Here is a 26,818-nt window from a genome sequence, read left to right as displayed (position 1 = left end):
TCAGCGTGTTCATACTGTAGTGGGAATGGTCTACCTAGGACATGACAGAGATCACTGCTCCTGATGACAGGGAGCAGTTAGTTCCCGTCATAACAGGAAAATGCCTTGCTTAAATAGGCATTTCCCCATTCTGCCTCTCCTCGTCGCGCGAACGCGGCCCGCTAACACAAGATTACGAAGGGACTTTGCGCAGCCGTGGCATTCTGCCGACGTACATCGGTGTGTGGCGGCTGGGAAGAGGTTAATGTGAGCTTTGCTATTCTTTTAGTTATCCCATCTAAATGCTACCTGTTCCTAAAGATTTTTGTAAGCCCTTTATATGAAGATAGCTGTTGATAGCAGCTATAAAAAAATAAATAAATAAAAAAAAAAATATTACTTTCAAGGGAAAATGTCCACAACAAAGCAGCCAACTGCAGCAAAATCGGCTTGGAAAAAAATTATATGATCACCTATTTTCCTGACTGACAGTTTATTTTCATAGCAAAGTGAGCCGTCAGGCAATAGAAACATAAATCAGAATTCTATCACAATTGGTGATTGGTGAAGGGGAGATGCCATTGTGTCCATGAAGACTTCTGAAGAAAAAGATGTCTTCTGAAGAAATAGAGAGCTATGAAAAAGAGAGCGGGAGCAATAAAGAGATCACAACTTCTATGCACAAGTACTGTTAGGCAAGATAGCACAGAGGTCCCCAACACCTGGACCCCGTACTGGTACTGGTCCGTGGCTTGTTGGGAACCCAGCTGCATGGCAGGAGGGGAGTGGCGGGCGAGTGAGTAAAGCTTCATCTGTATTTACATCCGCTCCCCATCTCTCTTATTACCACCTGAGCTCCGCCGTTAGGGTGTGAAACATGTTAGCAAGCAATTTCATCTTGCTGTATGGATTTTAACCAATAAAGAAATCTTTGAAGGAGTGCGGCCATCCGGATTGAATTCTTTTTATACACAATTCAACGATACTTGAACAAAAAAAGCTGCATGGTTGAGCTGCCACAAGGAAGCCTTTACTGCGCCAATGCCACAAAAAAGCCAATGAGGCATGTCAAAAGGTGTTGTTGGGCATATTGTAACCAGGCTTTTTTGTGTAACTTGTACAGTAAAGGCCTCTTTCTGGCAACTTGACCATGCAGCTATTTTTGTTCAAGTATCATCGTATTGTGCTCCTTAAAAACAACCACAGCATCTTTTTCCAGTGCAGCCTGTATTTCTCCTGAGGTTACCTGTGGGTTTTCCTTTGTATCCCAAACAGTTGATGTGGCAGTTGTGGCTGAAATCTTTATTGATCTACCCGACTTTGGCTTGGTATCAAGAGATCCCCACATTTTCCACTTCTTAAGTGATTGAACAGTACTGACTAGCATATTCAAGGTTTGGATATCTTTTATATATCCTTTTCCATCTTTGTAAAGTTTCATTACCATGTTACGCAGATCTTTTGACTGTTCTTTTCTACCTCCTCATGGCTCAGTGTCTAGCCTGCTTAGTGCATCCATGTGAGAGCTAAAACTCATTGACTATTTATAAACTGACACTAATCGTGATTTAAAAAGCCACAAATGTAGGAAATTAACCTTTAATTGCCATTTTAACCTGCGTGTGCCACCTTCTGTTTCTGTACCAAGGCCAAACATTCCAGGTTATGTAAACTTTTGATCAGGGCCATTTGGGTGATTTTCTGTTATCGTTACGATTTAAAAAGGATCCAAAAAATGATATGATAATAAATGGCTTCATGTGATTACTATCCTTAAATAAAAGTCATTTTTTTGGCATGATTAGTCATATTTTCAATATTGATGCCAAAATTACTGTCAGGGTATGCAAACTTTTGAGCCTGACCGTACACTTGCTCCGACATCATCAGCGCATGCACACTGAAGAAAGGGCACGATCGTGCCGTCTGTACAGGGCCTGTGCCGTCGGCTCCCACGCACATATGCGGGAGTTACATCACGCGACTCCAGCCAGTTACAGAGCGAGGGTCCACAACCCCCGAAGGAAGGAGGGGTGAAGATGGAGGCGGCCACATCGCAGGCTTCGTTTGCAGGTAAGTGGCACATAATGGGCTAGTATTCGATGCATACTAGCTCATTATGCTTTTACTTTGCAGGGAACAAAAGAGGAAATAAAACCCATCAGGGTTTACTTCCTCTTTAAGAGTGCATAAGGCTAGATGGTGATCATGACCAAACTTAAGAAAAGCCAGAATATGAGCAAGAGTATTGCCTGGGGCTAAGCCTTCCATCCTCGCACCATGCAAAGAAGGCCCTTTATGTATGAGGGCAACTCTTGCAGGAGTTGGCTTTTCTTGCTCTGAGCAAAGTGAGAAGTCAGAAATACCCCTATCCTTTACAATTTGGTTGCAACAACCATGCCATTAAAGCCAGTGACTGAGAAACAAGATCAAAACAGGTGGATGTGGGCCAGTAGGTCTGGTCTGTTGGGAAGAGGCCAAGGCTCATCCACCAGAAGTCTTGCGATCAGCTGTGATCATTTTGATTAGCTCAGCATGAAAATAATTTTCCTGGAGCATTTCAGTCCCGGATAGTACAACTGAAGCAAACAATCAATTGAGTGGCAAGGCACTGTCAAGAGGCTTACAGTAACTCTGAAGCATTTGCAGAAATTTATGACAAAGAGTGGTCATTGTGTGCACGTGACAACAATATCACAAATTCTCCACAAATGTGGCTTGTATGGGAGGGTTGCAAGAAAAAAAGCCACCCCTCAAGAAAGGCCACACGCAGTCACGACTGAGCTTTGCCAAAAAGCACCTGGAAGATTCTGAGGCCACATGAAAAAGGTGTTCTGGTCAGATGAGACTAAAATTTAATCATTTGGCCTCGACACCAAACAATATGTCTGTCGAACATCCAATACAGGTCACTATCCAAATAACACCATTTCTACAGTAAAGCAAGGAGGTGGTAATAGCCTATTAAGGGGGTGTTTCTCTGCAGCAGGGACTGGAGCACTTGTCAGGATAGGAGGAAAATCTTCTGCCCTCTGAGAGAAATTTGTCAATGGGAAGAAGGTTTACCGCATAACATGACGACAATGACCCAAAGCACACAGCAAAAATAACCACACTGTGGTTAAAAGAGAAAAAGGTGAATATCCTTGCATGGCCTAGTCAGAGCCAAGTTTTAAACCCCATCGTAAATTTGTGGAATGACTTGAAAACTGCAGTCCACAAACGGTCACCATCAAATTTAACTGAACTTGAGCAGTTCTGCAAAGAAGAGTGGGCAAATATTGCAAAGTCTAGATGTGCGGGGGGGCGTGTCCGGATGTGAACCGAGGAGGATGTGCTCGTGTAGAGCTCCACAAATCCTGCCACAATCCATCGCCATCCTTGGTGAGCCGCCAAATCCACCCTACCTGTCCCTGGGCATCCCCTCTCTCAGCCCCAGCCTGTATTGAGGAATTCACCGGACGGTGGGATCTCCACTCGGCCTGATCCGCTCAGCCACGGCCTGCCGTCATCCTAAGCCCACGGAGCCTCCATCCATCTGTCCCTGGGCATCCCCTACCTTAGCTCCAGCCTGTATTGAGGAGCCTGGCTGGCAGATTAGGCCTCCATCCGGCCCGCTCCACACAGCCGCGGCCTGCCGCCATATTGAGGCCTACAGAGCCTCCAGCATCCTCCGGCCTAGAGTGCTGCGATCCGTGGGACGAACGGCCGCCGGTCCTCACCCACCTGTGACTGTCTCTGGAGGGGACGGATCGGTTGAGTACCCATCTGAGGATCCCTGACGGCCGCTGTTCTGACGAGAACTGTCTTCCTATCAGATAGTGTCCGCCCCGTACTGCACAGGCGCAACGCCTGCACAGTACAGAGGAGAAGGAGATGCCGAAAGTGTCCGAAGTTGATCAGCTGACCATCAGCTGTACACGGCGCTTGGGCACTTATTAGTGATGGCTGTGTAAGAGGGCCCCTCGCGGGCTCGCTTCGCTCGCTACCCTTTGGGCACGGCCTCACTGCGCTCGGCATCTATTTATTCTTACTCTATGTCCACTTGGATAGTAGGGAATGAACCTGGAAACAGGGTAAGAATAAAAGCGCAGGCGCCGTGTACAGCTGACGATCAGCTGTTGAACTTCGGAGACTTTCGGCTCTCGTTTGTCCTCTGTACTGCGACTGCGCAGTACAGGGCTGACACTATTCGACAAGACACCGCCTCCACATCCCCACGGACGCCGCCATCTTGAGGCCTACGGGGCCAGCCTCATCCTCCTCACCCAGGTGCAGCAATGTATAGTAAAGCTGTCATTCCATACTCCATCCCATCTCAGCATCCTTGGAGGGGGCAGACTGGGTGTGGGCAGCTGGGGACCAGCAGCCGATCTCATTTGGTCCCACAAAGAGCACAGTTTTGCATCAGTCTCAGGTGCCTGCCAGGCCTGCAGGAAATCACCTCCTATACCTTTCATAGGCTCTTAAAAGGGACATACCCTCCCCCCTGCAAATTGATCCGACTTCTCCAGATCACCCACTCATGCCCTCAAAGAGTAAATCTGCGACCAAAAAGGCTCCCACACAGCCCGCTCAGTGTCCCAGTGCCATCCTGGATCAACTCAGATTGTTATCAGATATGGACCAGATGGAGAACCCGAAGGCCCTTCCCCCTCCGCAGGCGCCACCACAGACGAGCGACACCGTTGTTATCCTCGCGGCCATAGAGTAGAACCTCCCTACTGGTTCGCATTGACCACCTGGCAGAGGAATGTAACCTCATCAGGGCAGATCTGGATAAAATCAGGGGCAGACTTTCTGAGAGTCGCGGATCTCTACCACGGAGGATCTCACTGCCCGCCATGATGATGGCCGCCATGATGATGCCCTCCATTCCCTGCAGCGCACCGTCCAAACCCTTGTGGCCAATTCTGATGATGCGGAAAATCGCCTCCAGAGGAATAATGTCAGGGTCCTGGGTCTCCCGGAGGGGGCGGAGGGGGACTGCCCAGCTGAGTTTGCGGAGGCCTTCTCTAAGTCACTTCTTAACCTGACTGAGGTCGCTCCGACCTACGTGGTGGAAAGGGCCCACAGAGTCCCAACTGGCCGGAGCACCCCTGGGGCCCCACCAAGGCCCTTCCTTGTTAGGTTTCTGAACTTCAGAGACCGTGATCGCATTCTCAGTGAAGCCCGCAAACGTCCCACCCTTTCCTTTGAGCACACTGTGGTACATCTTTATCCTGACTTCTCCGCAGACCTACAAAGACATAGCAAAACCTTCACTAATGTCAGAATACGGATACGGGAACGGGAAATCAAGTACTCCATGCTATACCCAAGTCGCCTGCAAGTTCAACACGGTGGTTCCGTAAAGTTTTTTGAATCCCCTGAAGAGGCAGATAACTGGCTACTGTCTCTGCATGAATCTTTGCCTACTCCCCAATATACCATCCGGCTATTGCTACAGTTCCAAGGTTTCTCTGTTCATTTTCCACCGCTGATTGATCAATCCTGTACGGTATGGCGGGTAAAGCGAGGCGGCTTACCCACGGAGGGGACGCACAGGGGGACCTCTCCTCCCAGTTGCCCGATACCCCTCTTCATCCTTGTCAACACCTAACGGGACTGGCTCACCCCCCCTACTTGTGACAATGCTCTCCTCTGCATTTGCTTGTTCCTAGCCAATCGGAGCTACAGCAAGACATTTCAACACACCATCTCAATGAAACTGAGCCCGCATAGGGCATCTATGGACTACTCAGTCCTCCATCGGATGTAATGGGAATCACACCCCCCCCCCCCCCCCCGCTTGCTGTTAGAAGCTAGACACCATCAGGGTTCTTCCCTGGAACTCTGAGCCTCTCATAGGCGATTTTTGTTGATACCAAAGTTTAGGGAATTAAACTACAAGCCTGGTTATGTTGGGGTATTGGCTAAGTAGTAGGGAATTTTGTACTAAGGTTATAACTACTCAATTGTCTGATTACACTGTCATGCTTATCACATGCCACTGCTTGCTGGAGGAGCTTTTTTTCTAAGATCAATATTGAAACATATGATGATAGTCTTCACTAACTGTCCAAAATTATTACATGATGGCTATGTCTGATGTTAAATTGGTTTCCTGGAACATACGAAGCCTGAATAACAAATGTAAACGTTCCCTAATGTTCAAATTCTTAGTGTCCCACAAGCCAAACATCCTCTTTCTACAGGAGACTCATCTCATGGGAAGCAGGATATTGGCTCTGCCTAGATCTTGGGTGGAGCAGGCCTTTCATGCCACATACTCGACCTATGCAAGAGGAGTCGCAAGCCTAATTAATAAAGCCCTACCATGTAAAGTTGAGAGAGTGAACTCGGACCCCAATGGCAGATACATAATTCTGTTACTTGAACTTCATTCAGTCCTCTGGGCTTTTGTAAATATCTATCTACCCCCTCCTGTAGACCCCACTATACTTTTCTCCATCAGCGAGAAACTAGCTCCTCTTCCCTCCACACATCATTTTGCTGGAGACTTTAATTCAATTCTTGATCCTGCCCTAGACTCCTCTAACCCCCAGCGAACTGCCTCCCCCAATCTCACTCAATGGGCGGACACCTTTGCTCTAACTGAGATATGGAAACATTCTGACTCCAGAGTCTTTTCACACCTGCCCACAACCAACAAATCCGGCTCCACAATTGATTTTGCGTTTGGCAGAGCTCCAGCGCTCTCTAAAGTTTCTGAGGCCTTGTATCTCCTAGCGGGACTCTCCGATCACTCTCCGTTTGAAATATGCTTCCGGCTGGGTAGACGGAAAGATCCGGGCACCTGGGAGGCTAGCTCCCAGATGGATTATAAATGACAGTGTGTCTGAGCTCGTATCCCCACAACTCGAAGATTACTGGTCTCACAATACAGACACAGCTCCTCCTGGGGTGGTGTGGGATGCCTTCAAGGCCACGATCCGAGGCGCTTATATTTCTGCCATCAAAGCCGCCAGAACCGATTGTGCTTCTGAAACCTCAAGGATAGAGGGTCTGGAGGGTGACGCTTCTGCCTCCTTTGCTGAGCAACCCACACCATCCAATTATCTCCAACTGGCCCAAGCCAGGAGAAATATAGTTATACACTATACATCTCTTACCCAAACTGATGTCCGTTTGTTGTCTGGTAAAATATTTGCATCAGGGGATAAAAACGGACGCCTGTTGGCCAATCTGGTGGCGGATCCACAATTTCAAACTATAGTCCCCAAATTATTATCAGAGACCGGGATTAGTATCACTGATCCTGATGCAATTCTTCAAATTTTATGTTTTTTATAGGAATCTATATCACCAACCCCACTGCCCTGCTCCTGAGGTTCTTGAATCTGAACTGCAACAATTACATCTCCCCAGCCTCTCATCTATAGAGATCGGGGCCCTAGATGCCCCAATAACAACCCATGTGATAGGAGTTGGCCATCGCCTCACTACCTCCCTCCAAAACCCCTGGCCCAGATGGTCTCCCGGGTGACTGGTACAAAAGATACACCAAGATTATAGCTCCCAAGCTTCAGCTACTCTTCTCCCACTGCTTAGAGGACAACAACTCCTTACCACCCACTATGTACGAAGCCCACATTATTCTCATCCCCAAACCGGGCAAAGACCCGAAACACTGTGCCTCTTACAGACCTATTTCTTTATTGAACTGTGATCTAAAAATTCTGGCCAAGGTTCTTGCCACTAGATTGGACAGAGTTCTAACAGACCTGATCGACACTGATCAAACCGGGTTCATGCCAGGAAAATCTACTGACATCAACCTGAGAAGAGTCCTCACTCATTTGCAGCTCCCAAACTCTCATTCACAAACCCGGGTAATGGTAGCACTAGATAATCGAAAAAGCCTTCGATATGGTAACATGGCAATATATGAAATTAGTTCTGCAGACCTTTGGTTTCGGTCCCTCTTTTTGCAAGTGGATAGATGCAATGTATAAATCACCAACAGCACAGATCAAACTAGGGGGCCTGCTGTCTGACCCCTTCCCAGTGGAGAGGGGAACTAGGCAGGGGTCCTCCCCTCTCCATTTTTGTTTGCCCTGGTCATGGAACCCCTTGCCACGGCCCTCAGAAACTCAAATTCTGTGAGGGGTATTAAAGTAGGCACCATCACTGAAAAACTCGCTCTATACGCGGATGACCTCATGCTGTTTCTTAATGACCCGGGACCCTCCCTCCGTGCAGCTCTGAGTATTAATTCTGATTTCTCCAAACTGTCTGGGCTCAGAGTCAATTGGGAAAAATCCCAAGCACTACCTATTGACTCTCAGGCAAAACTTCATGCAGACCCCTCTGTCTCACTAGCCTGGACCTCCTCTATCCGTTACTTGGGAATTACCATTACCCCTAGAGTCTCTGACTTTGCTAAGTTAAACCTCTATCCCTTACTAACCCAACTCAAACTGAAGCTTCAGGCTTGGAATAGCCTGCCATTATCCCTCATTGGCAGGATAAACTTACTTAAAATGAAATTCCTCCCAGTTTTTCTATATGCTCTAAGGCACTCCCCAATTTGGATCCCCAAAGCCTTCTTCCAAAAAAATTGACTCCATTATAACCCCCTTTCTGTGGAAATCTCACCCCACCCAGAATCAACAAATCTATACTCAAAAGGCCCTGGACAGAGGGTGGCCTAGCCTGTCCGGATCTTCAGAATTATTTCTATGCTGCACTACTGTCACATGCTCATAACTGGCTAACCTCAGATATAACCAGTGCTGCTGTAGTCCTTGAGGCCGCCCACCTCGGTTCCTACGAAGCGCTGAGTAATGCTTTATACAGGGGAGTCAGAGCCCCCTATCCTCTCACACCCTCCATGAAAGCGGTGATCAGGGTGTGGCAGTTGTTAATCTGTAAACTACAAAGTAACCCCCACACTAGATCTCCAGACACCCCCCTGTGACTCAACCCGCATTTACCAGAGTTTATGACTATCCCAGACCCAGGGTTCTGGGCTACTAGAGGTATCAAAAACCTGGAGAATATTTGTATCAATGGCTCCCTTCTGACCTTTGACTCCAAGGAGAAATTCGGGCTCACCAACAAACAATTCTTTAGATTTCTTCAAATTCGCCACGCCTTCGTTACCCAATTTGGTTCCACCCCGGTACTCCTCCTCCGGTCCAACCTCGAATCCACATACTGGTTACTCCTCTGGTCAAACCCAACTCCACCATTCACAAAGCTTTATTGCCTTCAGTCCACTTTGGTCTGGAGGACTTGCTCTCAAGGTGGCAGGGCGAGATCCCGGATCTGGATTCAGAAGACTGGGAGGACGCCTGGGAATATCCTTTCTTACAGCTCATCTCTGTCAGTGATCGGTTGATACAATTTAAACTGATCCATAGAGTCTATTTGTCACCCCGGAGATTGTCCAAAATGAACCCGAATTCCTCCTCCAACTGTTGGAAGTGAGGTATCGCAAATGCAGACTTCAACCATATGTTGTGGTCCTGTCCTAGAATCCAGCCCTTCTGGGCGGAGGTCACGACCTTCATTGAAACCTTGACTATGATTCATGTTCCCCTGATTGTATTGATCTATTTGCTTGGTCTGGTGGGCTCCTTGGCCCACCGCTGAGCAACCAGAACACTAATAGGGCTTCTACTATTTTACGCTAGGAAAGCTCTACTCATTAAATGGAAACAAACGGAGGTATCTACTTTGAACACATGGAAATCGCTGATTAAAACAACAAAATATGATTATTTTAAAAGGGGAGTTATTCTTTTCTTTACCCACTGTATAAGGCAGCAAGTGAAAATATTATCCCTGAAGTTGATGCGTTGAAAGCAGAAAAAATGGCCAAGTGTAAGGATTTGAGTAACTTTGACAAGGGCCAAATTGTAATGGCTAGCCAACTGGGTCAGAGCATCTACAAATCTTCAGCTCCTATGGGAAGTTCCTGCTCTGTAGTAGTCAAAACCTACCAAAGTGGTCTAAGGAAGGAAAACTGGGGACAGGTCAATGGGCAGGCTCATTGATACACATGGAATGTAAAGGCTGGCCTGTGTAGTCTGACCCATTAGAACTACTATAGCTTGAATTGCTAGAAAAGTTGATGCTGGTTTCTGATAGAAAGGTATCAGGTGCTGCATAGCTGCAGACCAGTCAGGGTGACCATACTGACCCATATCCACAGCCAAAAGCATCTACAATGGGTTCGTGAACATTAAAGCTGAACCACAGGGCAATGAAAGAAAGTGGCCTGGTCTGAAGAGTCAGATTTTCTTTTTACATCATGTGGATAGCCTAGTGCGTGTGTGTATCACTCACCTGGGGAAGAGATGGCACCAGGATGAACTATGGGAAGAAGGCAAGCCAGCAAGCAGTGTGTGTTTTGGGCAACGTTCTGCTGGGAAACTTTTAATCCTGCCATTCATGTGGAAGCTACTCTGGAGTCCATGCCTCAATGAGTCAGGGCTGTTTGGCAGCAAAAGTGGGATCTACTCAATATTAGGAGCGTGATCATAAATGTTATGGCTGATCAGTGTATTATAAAAAAAAACTATATACCACCATCAAAAGGAAAATATACAAAATGTATTCCAGTCATACATTTTTATACATACCTTTCTGTGTCAAATTCTTCAGGGTATAGTTCTTTATACCCACTATGCCCCCATCTGAAAAGAACAAGGAGATTAAAAGTGTGCAGTTTGCCAGAAAGAAAGAAAAACCAAAGTGGGATAAAACATATGTACAGGCTCAAGGATAAGAAGAAGAAGGGGAGACACTTTTGATCAGTTCAGGACCCACTTGCTACACATCTTTTCTATCCAGGCCATTTTTCAGTGCTGTGATACTTTAACTGACAATTACTCAATCAAAATATACCGTATTTATCAGCGTATAACACGTACTTTTTTCCCCTTAAAATCAGGGGAAAATCGTAGGTGCGTGTTATACGCCGAACTGCTGCCTCGGAGGGGAAGAGGAGGGAACGAGCGCCGCCGAAATAGACAGAGCCGAGTGTGCAGTGTACTCGGCTAGGCTAGGCTCAGCTTGCATTTATGCCCAGTCCTGCCTCCTAGCATTTACGTCCCGCCATTGGACCGGTGTTGTGTCCATCATAGGAGCCGGGCCACGGGGCGGGACTGCGAGACAAGCCGAGAGGAGCCGAGTACACAGGACATCCGGCTCGATCTCGGCGGCGCTCGTTCCAGTAACAATTTAAAACCGATCAATTTTGGGCAAGGCTGCAGATGGACACTGATCATTCTGCAAAGATGGGCAGGGCTGCAGATGGACACAGATAAGGCTGCATTGATGAGCATTTAAAATGTAAGTTTTTTTTGTTTGTTTTTTTTTTTTAAACTTCACTCCTAAATTTGGGGTGCGTGTTATACACCGATAAATACAGTAATTTGGCAGAGCTGAGGAGATGGAGAAGCTGGAACAACATTTTGGAATCAATTAGTTTAATTGGCAACAATCAGTAACATGACTGGGTATAAAAAATAAAATTAAAAAGGGCATTTTAGATTGCCAGTGTCACAGATTTATTTTAGTAAATATAAAAAAACTGCTACAGTGCCTTGAAAAAGTATTTATACCCCATTGACATTTTCCACATTTTGTTATGTTACAACTAAAAAGCAGAAATGTATTTTATTTAGATTTTATGTGATAGACCAACACAAAGTGTCACATAATTGTGAAGTGGAAAGAAATGAGAAATGGTTTACAAAATTTTTTTTACAAATAAATATCTGAAAAGTGTGGCGTGCATTTGTATTCAGCCCCCCCCCCCCCCCCGAGTGAATACTTTGTAGAACCACCTTTCACTGCCATTACTGCTGCAAGTCTTTTTGGGGATGTCTCTACCAGCTTTGCACATCTAAAAGAATTACATTTTTGCTCATTTTTCTTTGCAAAATAGCTCAAGCTCTGTCAAGATTGGATGGAGATCATCTGTGAACAGCAATTTTCAAGTCTTGCCAAAGATTCTCAACTGGATTTAGGTCTGGACTTTGACTGGGCCTGTCAGGGTATCACCGGCACCGGACCTGGGCGTCGGCGCGCGCCTATGCGCCGGCGCGCTCCATTACACACTTCTCGGCAAGATTGTGGTGTTCCCGGGCGTCAGCGCGGCGCTAGGGCGCGCGCGGGTACGCGGCGCTCGGGCGTGCGCGCGTGTGCACGTGCGCGCGTACGGGCGTGCGCGCGTTCGCGATAGCGCCGGTTTGGCGCCAAAGTACACATAAAAATCCCCCTGTGCCTCTGGCACATTGCTGCTTCGTCTCAGCTTGTGATTCGTGTAAACCTGAACCTGATTGCTGTTACCTATCTGACCCGGCTTGTTTGACTACCCGTTCTGCTCCTATCCGACCCGGCTTGCCCGACTACTCTTCTGCTACCTGCCTGATACCGTTGCCAGTCCTTGCCTGCCTACCGACTCTGCCTCTGCCTGCTGTCTTCGCCTGCTTCATATCCGTGCTGACCCGGACCGTCTGACCCTGCTTGTGCCTGCTGTTGTCCTTGCTGTTGCACCTTTAGCTTCAGCTCCAGTGATCTCTGCACCTACAAGTGTTCCTGCGTGCTGTCTCCTGTGTCTACCAGATCTGCAGTCCAGCCATCCCTGTGGGATCTCTCCTCTCTTCAGCTCCAGAGACTCCGCTCTACAGGCACTCCTACCCCACTGTGCTCAGGAGATCACTGTTCCCACTCCAGTGACTCCTGAACCAGCGTTGTATGAGAGGTCTTCTCCTACAAAGTCAGGCTCTACTACCAGGTACCTAACAGTACGAAGCAGCCATGTCTGAGCCTGCAGGAGATACCTCTCCACTGAAGGAGATATGCACACACCTGGCGGCCCTCACCCAAGCAGTACAAGCCCTCCAGGATAATTACAACAGACTGGAGGGACAAGTTCAGAATCTGGCAGGGTCTAACCCCCCTGCCTCTTCTTCAGCTGCTGCTCCAACACAGACTGCTTCAGGACCCGCAGTTGTGATGCTCCCGCCTGAACCACGGGTTCCCATTCCGGAAAGATTCTCTGGAGACCGGGCTAAGTTTCGGGCCTTCCGCAGTGCCTGCCAGCTCTTTTTTGCCCTACAGCCCAGAACTTTTTCACTAGAAGCCACTAAGGTTGGATTTGTAATTTCCCTTTTGCAAGGGGAACCTCAGACCTGGGCCCATCGTCTACTTGAAGGGGACTCTGCTCCAACTCAATCCTTATCCGCCTTCTTCCAAGCCATGGCACAATTATATGAGGACCCTCAACTGACGGCCTCGGCTGAATCTGCCCTGTTCGCGCTCCAACAAGGCCGCAGACCTGCGGAGGACTATGTTACTGAATTCAGACGTTGGAGCGCGGACACACAGTGGAATGACGCGGCCTTGCGTCACCAGTTCCGCATTGGACTGTCTGAAAGCTTGAAAGACGAACTTGCTCGTGTAGGCATTCCAGATACCTTAGAGGCCTTGATCACCCTAACCATTCAAATCGATCGTCGCCTCCGAGAACGACGATCTGAACGATCAGTTCAACCCAACCGTCCGACCTGGATGACAGCCCGAGCTCCGATGCCTGCAACACGCTACTCCCCGGCTTCCAGTCCTAATTCAGTCAATACCACACCAGATACCTCTGAACCAATGCAACTGGGTGTGATGCGACCCGCTCTGTCCCCTGAAGAACGTGCCCGACGTCGGCAATTAAATCTGTGCCTTTACTGTGGTGGGAATGGGCATTTCGTCCATAATTGCCCAGTTAGAATGAGTAAGTGTCCATCTCCTATACTTAACAGTTTTTCTGCTTTATCTACCAATTCCACCCACCTTGCCATTCTTCTCTCATTACAGCTTCAAGAAAGGACACTCCAAGTCAACGCAATTATTGACTCCGGGGCATGCAGCTGCTTTATAGACTTAAACTTTGCTAAACAGCATAACATCCCTTTGCAGACTAAGACCCATGGACTTTCTGTCTTTCTTGCCGATGGCTCCCGTATCAGATCTGGTCAAGTGACACAAGAGACTCAGCCATTATCCACTACAATTGACTCTCTGCATAAGGAATTGCTGATCCTGGATGCCATTTCCTCCCCTATGTTCCCCATTATCCTGGGCATCCCCTGGCTACGGGCTCACAACCCACACATCCATTGGGCCTCTGGAGAAGTGAAATTCCTGTCATCTTACTGCCAGGAACACTGTTTGGCAGAAGACCTGGATTCCCAAGCTACCTTGCTTTGCCTAGACTCCGACCAGAAAAATTGTCAGGCCATTCCCAAACATTATCATGACTACATTGACGTCTTTAGCAAGAAGGGGGCAGATTCTCTTCCACCTCATCGCCCCTACGATTGCCCCATCGAATTGCTGCCAGGATCCGAAATTCCCTTCGGACGCATCTTCCCTCTATCCGAGAAAGAACAAGAAGTGCTGAAGTCTTACATTGATGAAAACTTGGCCAAGGGATTCATTCGCCATTCCACCTCCCCAGCAGGTGCGGGAATATTCTTTGTTGCTAAGAAAGACAAATCTCTCCGCCCGTGTATTGACTACCGAGAACTGAATAAGATCACGGTTAAGAATCGGTATCCCCTACCTTTGATACCCGAACTGTTTCAGAAATTAAGGACTGCCGTCATTTTCACCAAGCTTGATCTAAGAGGGGCCTATAATCTGATCCGCATTCGGGCTGGGCATGAGTGGAAAACAGCTTTTCGGACCCGATTCGGGCATTATGAATATTTAGTCATGCCTTTTGGACTCTGCAATGCCCCTGCGACTTTCCAACACCTGATTAATGATGTGCTTAGAGACTTCCTAGACCTGTTTGTGATTGCATATCTAGATGATATTTTGATCTTTTCAGAATCCCTGGATCTCCATCGAAAACATGTTTGCCAAGTGTTGAGTCGTCTCCGCTTACACAGACTTTATGCAAAAGCGGAGAAATGCGAGTTTGAGCAAGAAAGCATTCAGTTCTTGGGCTTGATAATCTCCTCAACTGGCATCAGGATGGATCCACAGAAGGTTTCTGCTGTTCTGGATTGGCCGGTACCCCTAGACAAGAAGGGGGTTCAACGATTCATCGGGTTCGCAAATTTCTACAGAAAATTCATCAGGGGTTTTTCTGCAATAATCGCACCAATCACACAACTAACCAAACAGAATACCCGTTTTTCCTGGAATCACCTAGCCCAAGAGGCTTTTGAGAATCTCAAGAGACTTTTCACTTCAGCACCAATCCTCAGTCACCCTGAACCATCCTTGCCATTTATTTTGGAAGTGGACGCTTCTGAAATAGCGGTCGGTGCGATACTCTCTCAACGAAGGGGCAGTAAAAACGATATGCATCCTGTAGGGTTTTTCTCCCGAAAACTTTCCTCCGCGGAGAGGAACTATGATGTTGGAGACCGGGAACTCCTTGCCATCAAAACTGCATTAGAAGAGTGGAGGTACCTGCTGGAGGGAGCTATGCATCCGGTACTAATTTATACTGATCACAAAAACCTAGAATATTTACGATCTGCTAAAAGGCTAAGACCCCGACAAGCCCGCTGGGCGCTGTTTTTCTCACGCTTTTCCTTCCACATTACTTATCGGCCAGGTTCAAAAAATGTCAAACCAGACGCATTATCACGTATGCATGACAACCCAAAAAACTCGTCTGCTCCGGATACCATTTTACCTGCAAACAATTTTCTGCTCATACAAACTGATCTCCTCTCCCAGATCAAGGAAGCATCCTCTGAATCAGCCAGACCCACAGGGATTACCTTAAGTAACAAGGACGGATTGTTTTGGAAAGGGAGTCAAATCTTTGTTCCAGAGGAGGTTCGGGTCAAGGTCTTAGCACTTCTTCACGATCACCCACTGGCAGGTCACTTTGGGGTTCGAAAAACCTTGGAACTGGTACAACGTACCTTCTGGTGGCCCAATTTAAAGGACTTTTGCGAGAAGTATGTTAGCTCCTGTCCTATCTGTACCCAGAATAAAACTTCCAGGAGTCGAGCTTGGGGCCTGTTAAAACCCTTACCAGTACCCGATAGGCCTTGGAAAATGATATCCATGGACTTTATTGTAGAGCTTCCATGTTCTGAGGGGTGTTCTGCTATTTTTGTGGTAGTTGACCGTTTTACCAAAATGGCCCATTTTCTTCCATTAAAAGGAACTCCGTCAGCTATTGAAACAGCTCACATCTTCATCAAGGAGATTATCAGACTCCACGGAATCCCCGTAAACATAACTTCTGACAGAGGGGTACAATTTACCTCACGCTTCTGGAGAGCCCTGTGTGAGTCCTTAAAGATCAAGTTGGCTTTGTCATCGGCCTATCACCCTCAGACCAACGGTCAGACAGAGAGGACCAATCAGACTCTTGAACAGTATATCAGATGTTTTACTTCCTTTTCACAAGATGATTGGGTATCCTTACTGCCATTGGCAGAATTTGCCTACAATAACGCCAAGCACTCAGCCACCGGTCAATCTCCCTTTTTCGCTAATTATGGTTTCCATCTAACCTTTTTACCCGATTTCCTTCCAGAGTCCTCAGTTCCAGCAGTACAGAGTACGGTAGACTTCATCAATCATAACAACCAGATGTTGCAGGAAGCAATATCCAAGGCTCAGGCGGACAGCAAGAGGATCTTTGACCAAAGGAGAAGAGGGGAATTGAAGCTTCAACCGGGCGATCAGGTATGGCTTTCTACAAATAATATCAAACTAGCTTGTCCCTCTAAGAAGTTGGCACCTAGGTTTATGGGACCTTTTCCGGTTAGAAAGAAAATTAATGAAGTTTCGTATGAACTGACTCTGCCTGACTCTCTTAAAATTCATCCCGTGTTTCATGTGTCTTTGCTCAAACCTGCTGTACCTGATCCCTTTCCTGGTAGAGGAACTAGACCTCCTGAACCCATTGTGATTGATGGTAACGAGGAATTTGAAGTCGAGGCTATCCTCGATTGCAGGAGAAGACAAGGGCAGATCCAGTTCCTGATCAAATGGAAGGGCTACGGCTCAGAAAATAATTCATGGGAACCTGATAGTAATGTGCATGCTAGGCGCCTAGTTCGAGCCTATTTTGCTAACCACCCTGAAAAAAGGCTTTTGGGCACCCGGAGGTTGCCCCTTGGGGGGGGGCAATGTCAGGGTATCACCGGCACCGGACCTGGGCGTCGGCGCGCGCCTATGCGCCGGCGCGCTCCATTACACACTTCTCGGCAAGATTGTGGTGTTCCCGGGCGTCAGCGCGGCGCTAGGGCGCGCGCGGGTACGCGGCGCTCGGGCGTGCGCGCGTGTGCACGTGCACGGGCGTGCGCGCGTTCGCGATAGCGCCGGTTTGGCGCCAAAGTACACATAAAAATCCCCCTGTGCCTCTGGCACATTGCTGCTTCGTCTCAGCTTGTGATTCGTGTAAACCTGAACCTGATTGCTGTTACCTATCTGACCCGGCTTGTTTGACTACCCGTTCTGCTCCTATCCGACCCGGCTTGCCCGACTACTCTTCTGCTACCTGCCTGATACCGTTGCCAGTCCTTGCCTGCCTACCGACTCTGCCTCTGCCTGCTGTCTTCGCCTGCTTCATATCCGTGCTGACCCGGACCGTCTGACCCTGCTTGTGCCTGCTGTTGTCCTTGCTGTTGCACCTTTAGCTTCAGCTCCAGTGATCTCTGCACCTACAAGTGTTCCTGCGTGCTGTCTCCTGTGTCTACCAGATCTGCAGTCCAGCCATCCCTGTGGGATCTCTCCTCTCTTCAGCTCCAGAGACTCCGCTCTACAGGCACTCCTACCCCACTGTGCTCAGGAGATCACTGTTCCCACTCCAGTGACTCCTGAACCAGCGTTGTATGAGAGGTCTTCTCCTACAAAGTCAGGCTCTACTACCAGGTACCTAACAGGGCCAGTCTAAACACATAAATATGCTTTGATCTAAACCATTACATTGTAGCTCTGGCTGTATGTTTACGGTCATTGTCCTGCTGGAAGGTGAACCTCCGCCCCAGTCTCAAGTCTTTTGCAGACTCTAATAGGTTTTCTTCTAAAGTTTGCCCTGTATTTGGCTCCATCCATCGTCCAATCAACTCTACCCAGCTTCCCTGTCCCTGCTGAAGAAAAGCATCCCCACAACATGATGCTGCCACCACCATGTTTCACGGTGGGGGTGGTGTGTTCACAGTGATGTGCAGTGTTAGTTTTTCACCACACGTAGCGTTTTGCTTTTAAGCCAAAAAGTTACATTTTGGTCTCATCTTCCACAGGTTTGATGTGTCGCCCACATGGCTTCTCGCAAACTGTAAACAGGACTTCTTATGGCTTTCTTTCAGCAATAGCTTTCTTCTTGCCACTCTTCCATAAAAGGCCAGATTTGTGGAGTACACGACTAATAGTTGTCCTGTGGACAGATTCTCCCACCTGAGCTGTGGAACTCTGCAGCTTCTCCAGAGTTAAACATGAGCCTCTTGGCTGCTTCTCTGATTATTGCTCTCCTAGCCCGGCCTGTCAGTTTAGGTGGACAGCCACGTCTTGGTAGGTTTGCAGCTTTGCCATATTCTTTCCATTTTTGGATGATGGATTGAACAGTGCTCTGTTAGATGTTCAAAGCTTGGGATATTGTTTTTTTAACCTAACCCTGCTTTAAACTTCCCCGCAACTTTATCCATGACCTGGGGTGTTCCTTGGCTTAATGATGCGGTTTGTTCACTAAGGTTCTCTAACACATCTTTGAGGGCTTCACAGAACAGGCGTATATACATACAGAGATTAAATTACACACAGGCGGACTATTTACGTGACTTCTGAAGGCAATTGGTTCTACTAGATTTTAGTGAGGGGTATCAGAGTATAGGGGGCTGAATACAAATGCACGCCACACTTATCAGATATTTATATTAAAAAAAAAAAAAAAAAATTTGAAAACCATCAGCATTTTCCTGCTACATCACAATTTTGTGTTGCTCTATCACATAAAATCCCAATAAAATACATTTACAAATTTGGTTGTAACATGACAAAATGTGGAAAATTTCAAGGCACTGTAAAAAACCTTTTCGTGTCATCTTAGGACTTCTATGAGTGTCTGGCTGAGCACTGGTTAAAGCTTGCAGGAGGAGTTATTTGACTGGCCTATGAGGCTGCATGACCCCTGACCCTCTGTCTGGACAGTGCCAATAGGCCCTGAGCTGATCACATGCAATCCCCACCCCCCTCTCCCCAACTTCCTAGCAATACACACCAAATTAAGCATATGCAGAGTGCCTCCAAGGCTCTGTACTATCAGGAGTTGAATTGAAGATCGTAAAAGAAGGGGAGGATCAGAGAAGACAGGATCAAAAAGCCTTTTTACACAATGCACAGGATTAACCCCTTAGGTTCTACAGTGATTATAACAAGCATGCTTTACTGCATATACAGACGGATTTTACTGTTGTGGGTTTAGTAACACTTTAAAGGGACCCATACACATAACATCTGTCCTTCTGGATTATTGTCCTAGAGTGATCAGCCTCACAAGTGACCTTGATGTGATAACATAAGCGTTATTAGACTTAATTGATAGAGCTATATAAATTCAGATTATATCCAATACTAAAAGGTGGGAATATAGTGTGCATGGTGGTGAAAGCCCTGTTTTGCCCATTTGGGGATACTTCCTGATCATTTGTAGTATTTCTCCAAAGTAAGACTGAGCACCGTTTTCTCTGTACTCACATCAGAGTGTTTGGTGTTTGAATTTGCTTTCACTGGACTTGTAGCACTGAGATTGTGGTCTCAACCTCCATCATAATTATATGTTTTCATCACTTGTTGGATTTAGCATTCATCTGTCAGTGTTGTAGCACTCGGATTATGGAATTACTAATCAGTGTGTATGGTTTATATAGAGGTTTGCAGCAATATTATATATATATTTTTTTTTTTAGTGTATGAATTTTATATAATTTATCACAAATTGTTTTTTATACAGTGATCTGGATTATTGAATTATATATGAATAGTTCTTTTTCTATTTTTGTATTACAGTAGCACTGGGTTTGTGGCATCACAGATCATTTTAGATATCTCTTTATCACGTATATCTACATAGTGAGAGGATTATCAATCGATTTTGTAGGAGTAGCGCTACACAGTTAACCAACTAACTTAATAAGTTTTTAGGGTAGCACACAAGTATTTGTATCATAATAGTATTTTTAACCCCCCTCATTTTGTTTTTAAACCCTTCCCCTACCTGGATTGGTGGGCCGTGAAAGTTTTTTTTATATATAAATGCCTCTTCTGCACTGGTAGTCAGTGCAGCATCAGTGAAATTAAATATTTCTAGATCACATGCACCACTCTCCTCAATGAGGAGACTATACTTGTACTGTCATGCAGAGATCACTTAGCTTGATAGTACTGTACTTACCTTAATTCTAAATAAGTTTCAGCACAGGTGGCAAACCACCCTAGAACACTGCAACCACACACAGGGAGCTGGAGGGCCACATGATGAAAACCAGGGAATCCTATCAAGTCATATGTACCTAACTGGAACCTTAATTTGGTATTGAACAGTCTTATGAAAGTGCCTCCACATCCCTCCCTTCCTCAGAGACTTCTATTTTTTGTGGCATTTAACTTTAAACACAAAGCCTGATGAAGTCACGAGGAGCGTGATGTAACACGTAGAGCGGAGCCTGAGGAATCGCGGACCGGAAGGGACGTCATACCAGGAAGAGTTTTACCCCATTGAACGCCAAGAGCTGTTCTTTATATGCAAGCATCATTTTAATCACAAATAAAACAAGTGTTATCATACGGTTTTACCCTATTGGGTGCATCCTCTTTATTCCAACATGGCACGGGAGTAACTAAAATCGTGTGGGTGAGATGCTTTTAAAAGGGACCAGCATCCTCATGCTCTAGGAGGATACGAGTACCCTAGTGATATGAAGGCCATACAAGACCCTCTTACTGGATATCAGCTGGAAACAAGTTGGATATGATCACGCATGCGCTGTATCAGATCAGCAAGGTGAGAGCACTGAGGTACATGGGAAGAAGTGGTCATAGAAGCGTTGGAAAATGTCTTCATTAAGTATTTCACATCACTTCCATTTGATGAACTGACACTAATAGGTTTTATTATATGAACTGGCACGACTGATTATGCAGTGAATATTTTAATATTAGTTCAGTATTTATTGATTTTATTTAATTTTTGCACTTTAATATTGTTTGCTGGAATATATGCTTTCTTAAGGCTTTTGATATTAACATGTGACCTATTTAGAGATTGATAGCGTGGCACTGGTTCCATTTTTAAATTTATATGAATTGTGTGAGTGCATAAAGCAACCTATACACATATTTTATAATTCTCTAATGTTTTTGTATTTTGATATCTGTGTAAGGTACTAGATTTAAATTGATAGCGCAGGGGTTAATCATTGCCAAAAAAAAAAAAAAAAAAAAAAACACACTTTTAAAAAAGTTAAATAACTGTATTTAACCACATGCCGGCCGCCGCATGATGATATACGTCAACAGAATGGCACGGACAGGCAAATGGGCGTACAGGTACGTCCCTTTAAATTTGCCGCCGTGTGGTCGCGTGCGTGCCGCTGCCGCGAGCTCCGTGATCGTGCCCGTGGGACCCGTGGACTCGACGTCTGCTGGTGTCCCACGATTATGTCACGGAGCTGAAGAACGGGCAGATGTCAGTGTAAACACAACATCTCCCCGTTCTTCCTAGTGACAGGTCACTGATCGTCTGTTCCCTCTCATCGGGAGCAGCAATCAGTGATGTGTCACTCGTAGCCACGCCCCCTAAGAGTTAGAATCACTCCCTAAGACACACTTAACCCCTTTCTAGCCCCCTAGTGGTTAACCACTGCCAGTCACATTTACACAGTAATCAGTGCATTTTTAATCGCACTGATCGCTGTATAAATGTGAATGGTCCCAAAATAGTGCCAAAAGTGTCCGGGAAAAAAAAAAAAAATAATTTTCGCAGATCGCCGCCATTACTATTATTAATAAAAATGCCATAAATCTATCCCCTATTTTGTAGACGCTACAAAACTTTTGCTCAAACCAAACACCTATTGCGTTTTTTTTTACCAAAAATATGTAGAAGAATACGAGTCAGCCTAAACTGAGGGAAAATTTTATATATATATATATATATATATATATATATATATATATATATATATATATATATATATATATATATATATATATATATTTATTTTTTTTGGGAATATTTATTGTAGCAAAAAGTAAAAAAAAAATATTGGCTTTTTTTTTTTTCAAGATTGACGCTCTTTTTTGTTTATGGCGCAAAAAAATAAATAAAAACCGCAGAGGTGATCAAAATACCACCAAAAGAAAGCTCTATTTGTGGGGGGAAAAAAAAACAAAAAAACCCCAAAAAACGTCAATTTTGTTTGGGAGCCAGGTCGCACGACCACGCAATTGTCAGTCAAAGCGACGTAGTGCCAAATCGCAAAAGGTGCTCTGGTCAGCCAAATGGTGCGGGGCTAAAGTGGTTAAAGTTAAATTATTGTATGAAAAAAAAACAAAAAAACAAAAAAAACACAACACAACACCCTTTAAAAGTTAAATATTTGTATTTAGAAAGGAGAAATAAAAAAAAAAAAAAAAAAAAAAAAGAGCATTTCGAAAATGGGTGGGTTTTCTTTTAACCACTTCAATACTAGACATTTATGCACCTTCCTGCCTAGATCAATTTTCAGCTTTCAGTGCTCTCACACTTTGAATGACAATTACTCAGTCATGCTACACTGTATCCAAACAAATGTTTTATCTTTTTTTGGTGGTATTTAATCACCAAATGGTTTTTTTTTTATTTTTTGCGATAAGTAAAAAACAAAACAAAACAAAAAAAAGGAAGAAGGAGCAAAAATTTTGAAATAAATAAAAAAATTTTGCAAAATTTAGCAAAGAAGTCATTTTTGTTCATAAATTTGGGCCAAAATTTATACCACTACATATCTTTGGTTAAAAATAACCCAAAATTAGTGGATATGATTTAGTCTGTGTGAAAGATCAAACCTGATGTACCGATGGCCTATCTAATTTCTTGAGACCCTAACAAGCCAGGAAAGTACAAATACCCCCCAAATGACCCCTTTTTGGAAAGTAGACATTTCAAGGTATCAATAAGAGGCATGGTGAGTGCATTTGGCACCCAGGGCAGATCCTATATCTGGCACCCCCCCCCCCCACTGATCATGCCTGTATGCACACAGCCCCCCCCCCCCCCCCCGCACCTGGAGGCACTCAGCTGCCCCTCCTCTCACACCTGGAGGCACTCAGCTGCCCCCCCCTCACACCTGGAGGCACTCAGCTGCCCCCCCCTCACACCTGGAGGCACTCAGCTGCCCCCCCTCACACCTGGAGGCACCTAGCTGCCCCCCCCCCACACCTGGAGGCACTCAGCTGCTCGCCCCCCCCCTCACACCTGGAAGCACTCAGCTGCTCCCCCTCACACCTGGAGGCACTCAGCTGCCCCCCCCCCCACACCTGGAGGCACTCAGCTGCCCCCCCCCACACCTGGAGGCACTCAGCTGCCTCCCCCCCCCCCCACACACACCTGGAGGCACTCAGCTGCCCCCCCCACACACCTGGAGGCACTCAGCTGCCCCCCCCCACACCTGGAGGCACTCAGCTGCCCCCCCCCCCTCACACCTGGAGGCACTCAGCTGCCCCCCCCCCCCCTCACACCTGGAGGCACTCAGCTGCCCCCCCCTCACACCTGGAGGCACTCAGCTGCCCCCCCCCTCACACCTGGAGGCACCTAGCTGCTCCCCCCCACACCTGGAGGCACCTAGCTGCCCCCCCCCACACACCTGGGGGCACTCAGCTGCCCCCCCCTCACACCTGGGGGCACTCAGCTGCCCCCCCCCTCACACCTGGAGGCACTCAGCTGCCCCCCCCCTCACACCTGGAGGCACTCAGCTGCCCCCCCCTCACACCTGGAGGCACCTAGCTGCCCCCCCCTCACACCTGGAGGCACCTAGCTGCTCCCCCCCACACCTGGAGGCACCTAGCTGCCCCCCCCCACACCTGGAGGCACTCAGCTGCTCGCCCCCCTCACACCTGGAAGCACTCAGCTGCCCCCCCCCTCACACCTGGAGGCACTCAGCTGCCCCCCCTCCACACCTGGAGGCACTCAGCTGCGCTCAGCTGCCTCCCCCCACACACCTGGAGGCACTCAGCTGCCCCCCCCACACCTGGAGGCACCTAGCTGCCCCCCCCCACACCTGGAGGCACTCAGCTGCTCGCCCCCCCCTCACACCTGGAAGCACTCAGCTGCCCCCCCCCACACCTGGAGGCACTCAGCTGCGCTCAGCTGCCTCCCCCCACACACCTGGAGGCACTCAGCTGCCCCCCCCCACACACCTGTAGACACTCAGCCCCCCCTCCCTCACACCTGTAGACACTCAGCTGCCCCCTCCCTCACACCTGTAGATACTCAGCTGCCCCCCCTCACACATCTGTAAACACACACACAGCTCTGCCCCCCTGTACACAAACAGCCTCTTCCTTTGTACTCACAGCCCCCACTTGTAAGGTGGTCTTCCTTGTCCCAGGTCTTGATTCCACATGTCCCTGTGGAAATACATTCCTGGCAGCACAGACGAGGGGCGCACATACATGAAGTAGCCACAGGTGGCAGCATAGGGCTCGATGTTAGCTCAATGACACTGAACAACAGAAGCTGCCGACTCGCACGAACACAGAGAGCCAGCACAGCTACAGAGCACCTCCTGCACCCGCAACTGCCTTGCCCCGGCTCTGATAGCCAGCCTGACACCCCCCCCCCCCCCCCCCCATGTGTGGCACCCGGGACGAAACGGTATAGATAGCAGGCAGAAATACTGTCATAGTCAGTAGAGGTAGCAGGCAGCGATATGGTCAGCACAGCCAAACACAGAAAAGCAAAAACTGGTTTCTGAAGCCCCTCACATATGTGAGACCCCTGTGTACTACAGTAGAAGAGCAAAAGATCAGTCCAAGTGGCAGGCAAAAACATGGTCGATTAGCAGGCCGAGGTCGGTGCATGTGGAAGTCAGAAATGTGGTTTAAAAACAGCAGGCAAAGACATCGTCGGTAAACAGGCCAGGGTCAGTTAACATGGAAGGTAGAAACATGGTAGCAGGCAAATGATCCACACAGGTATTTGAAATGAGGAAATGGCAGTCTGTTAAAAATAAGGGGAATTAATATCTAATGGATGTATGGTAACTTCTGAAGCAATCTTTCATGCACAGGCCAGGTTGTTAGGGACATTGGGGACAATAATAGTTGGTATCTCTTATAAATCCTCGTCTGCTGCATACACATCTCTTTTGGCGTCTTCTTCCGGATTCTGTGGGGGGGAATGTTATAGGGTAAATGTTGCTCATGAATAATTGTCCACATACAAATGGTATCCTTTTTTGAACAGGGGGTATGCCAGCTCCCAGACAATTTTCCCACTGGTTCCAATATATGTGGGGCACTCACTGGACTGGAGCTGGGAGTCTTTGCCTTCATAAATCCCAAAGATATATACGTACCCAGTGGCTCGATCACACAATGTATTAAATTTCAACCCATACCTGGCTCTCTTACTTGGGATATACTGCTTGATGTGCAGTCGGCCAGTAAAATGTATAAGGGATTCGTCCACACAAATGTTTTGGTCCGGGTTAAACACTTCAGCAAATCTTTGGTAAAATGTATGTATTTATTTATTAGGGGGCGTATTTTGTATAATTTTTGTCGTGGTTGGGGTGATCTCGGGGAGGGCACTGCGAATTATTAAAATGTAGGAAACACAGGATCGTGTCGTAGTGTATCCTGGACACGACAGCAGATTATTTTGGCATGTGATGGATGGGGTTGGTGGACCAGTAGGCATGGAGTTCGTTCTCATATTGAACGTAAGGCTCAAAAACAATTTAGATTCATCCAGTGTGGGACGTCACACCACTGGAACATGCGGGCATAGGATGAATTGGAAGTTGGCAGCAATAAATTGCTCTGCATACAGATTGGTTTGGTTCAACAACAAATCTTGTGGGAAAAATTAAATAAAAATAATAAAATTCTGAAAAATTTGTAGTGTTGGGCTGCACACCTGGCTGTGCGGTGAAAGGGGGATTATAGTGGATCCTGAGGTGGCAGGCAACCCATAAGTGGTTTGCCAGGGCATTGGGAAGGTAGGACTGGATTCTTCGGGTTGGGCATGTACTTCCAGTACTGGTACTGGGCTCCTCTTCCTGGGGTCTGGCGCTGCTGGTGGTAGGCAGGTCTTGGTCCTAATCTCCTTATTCTTTTAGGAGGGACGGTTTCCTCCTCTGACTCCGATCCACTACCCTCTACTGATTTGTATTCCGAACCAAAATCGGATGATGGGAGCTCCCTGGTGCACTCATCATTTGACATGGTAAGGATAGCATATGCCTCCTCAGGTGTGTAAACCCTTTGGAGACATGATGGCGGTACTTATTGGCGGGCCTGTGTGACGGTACTGCTTCTGGTACTGGACCTGTGTGGCGTTATTAGTGGCAGACCTGTGTGGATATACCGATGGCGGTATCAGTGGCGGACCTGTGTGGATATACCGATGGCGGTATCAGTGGCGGACCTGTGTGGATATACCGATGGCAGTATCAATGGCGGACCTGTGTGGATATACCGATGGCGGTATTAGTGGCAGACCTGTGTGGATATACCGATGGCGGTATTAGTAGTGGACCTGTGTGGATATACCGATGGCGGTATTAGTGGTGGACCTGTGTGGATATACCGATGGCGGCACTAGTGGCGAGCCTGTGTGGTGGTACCGATGGCGGGCTTGTGTAGA

The 26,818-nt window shown here is 47.1% G+C and overlaps 1 protein-coding gene across 2 annotated transcripts in view; it reads right to left on the bottom strand.

The window, feature by feature from the left end:
• NKAPD1 (NKAP domain containing 1) overlaps positions 1 to 26,818 on the bottom strand; it is a 50,788-nt gene that overhangs the window by 12,469 nt on the left and 11,501 nt on the right. For both annotated transcript variants that reach the window (XM_073602443.1, XM_073602444.1), the window contains exon 6: positions 10,572 to 10,625. In XM_073602443.1, the coding sequence (XP_073458544.1) occupies positions 10,572 to 10,625 (54 nt within the window). The remainder of the gene's footprint in view (positions 1 to 10,571; positions 10,626 to 26,818) is intronic.

Source organism: Aquarana catesbeiana, linkage group LG10, assembly GCF_042186555.1.
Source record: "Aquarana catesbeiana isolate 2022-GZ linkage group LG10, ASM4218655v1, whole genome shotgun sequence".
Lineage (NCBI taxonomy): Eukaryota > Metazoa > Chordata > Amphibia > Anura > Ranidae > Aquarana > Aquarana catesbeiana.
The sequence above is the reverse complement of the archived record's forward strand: the minus strand, read 5'-3'. Positions and strand labels throughout refer to the sequence as shown.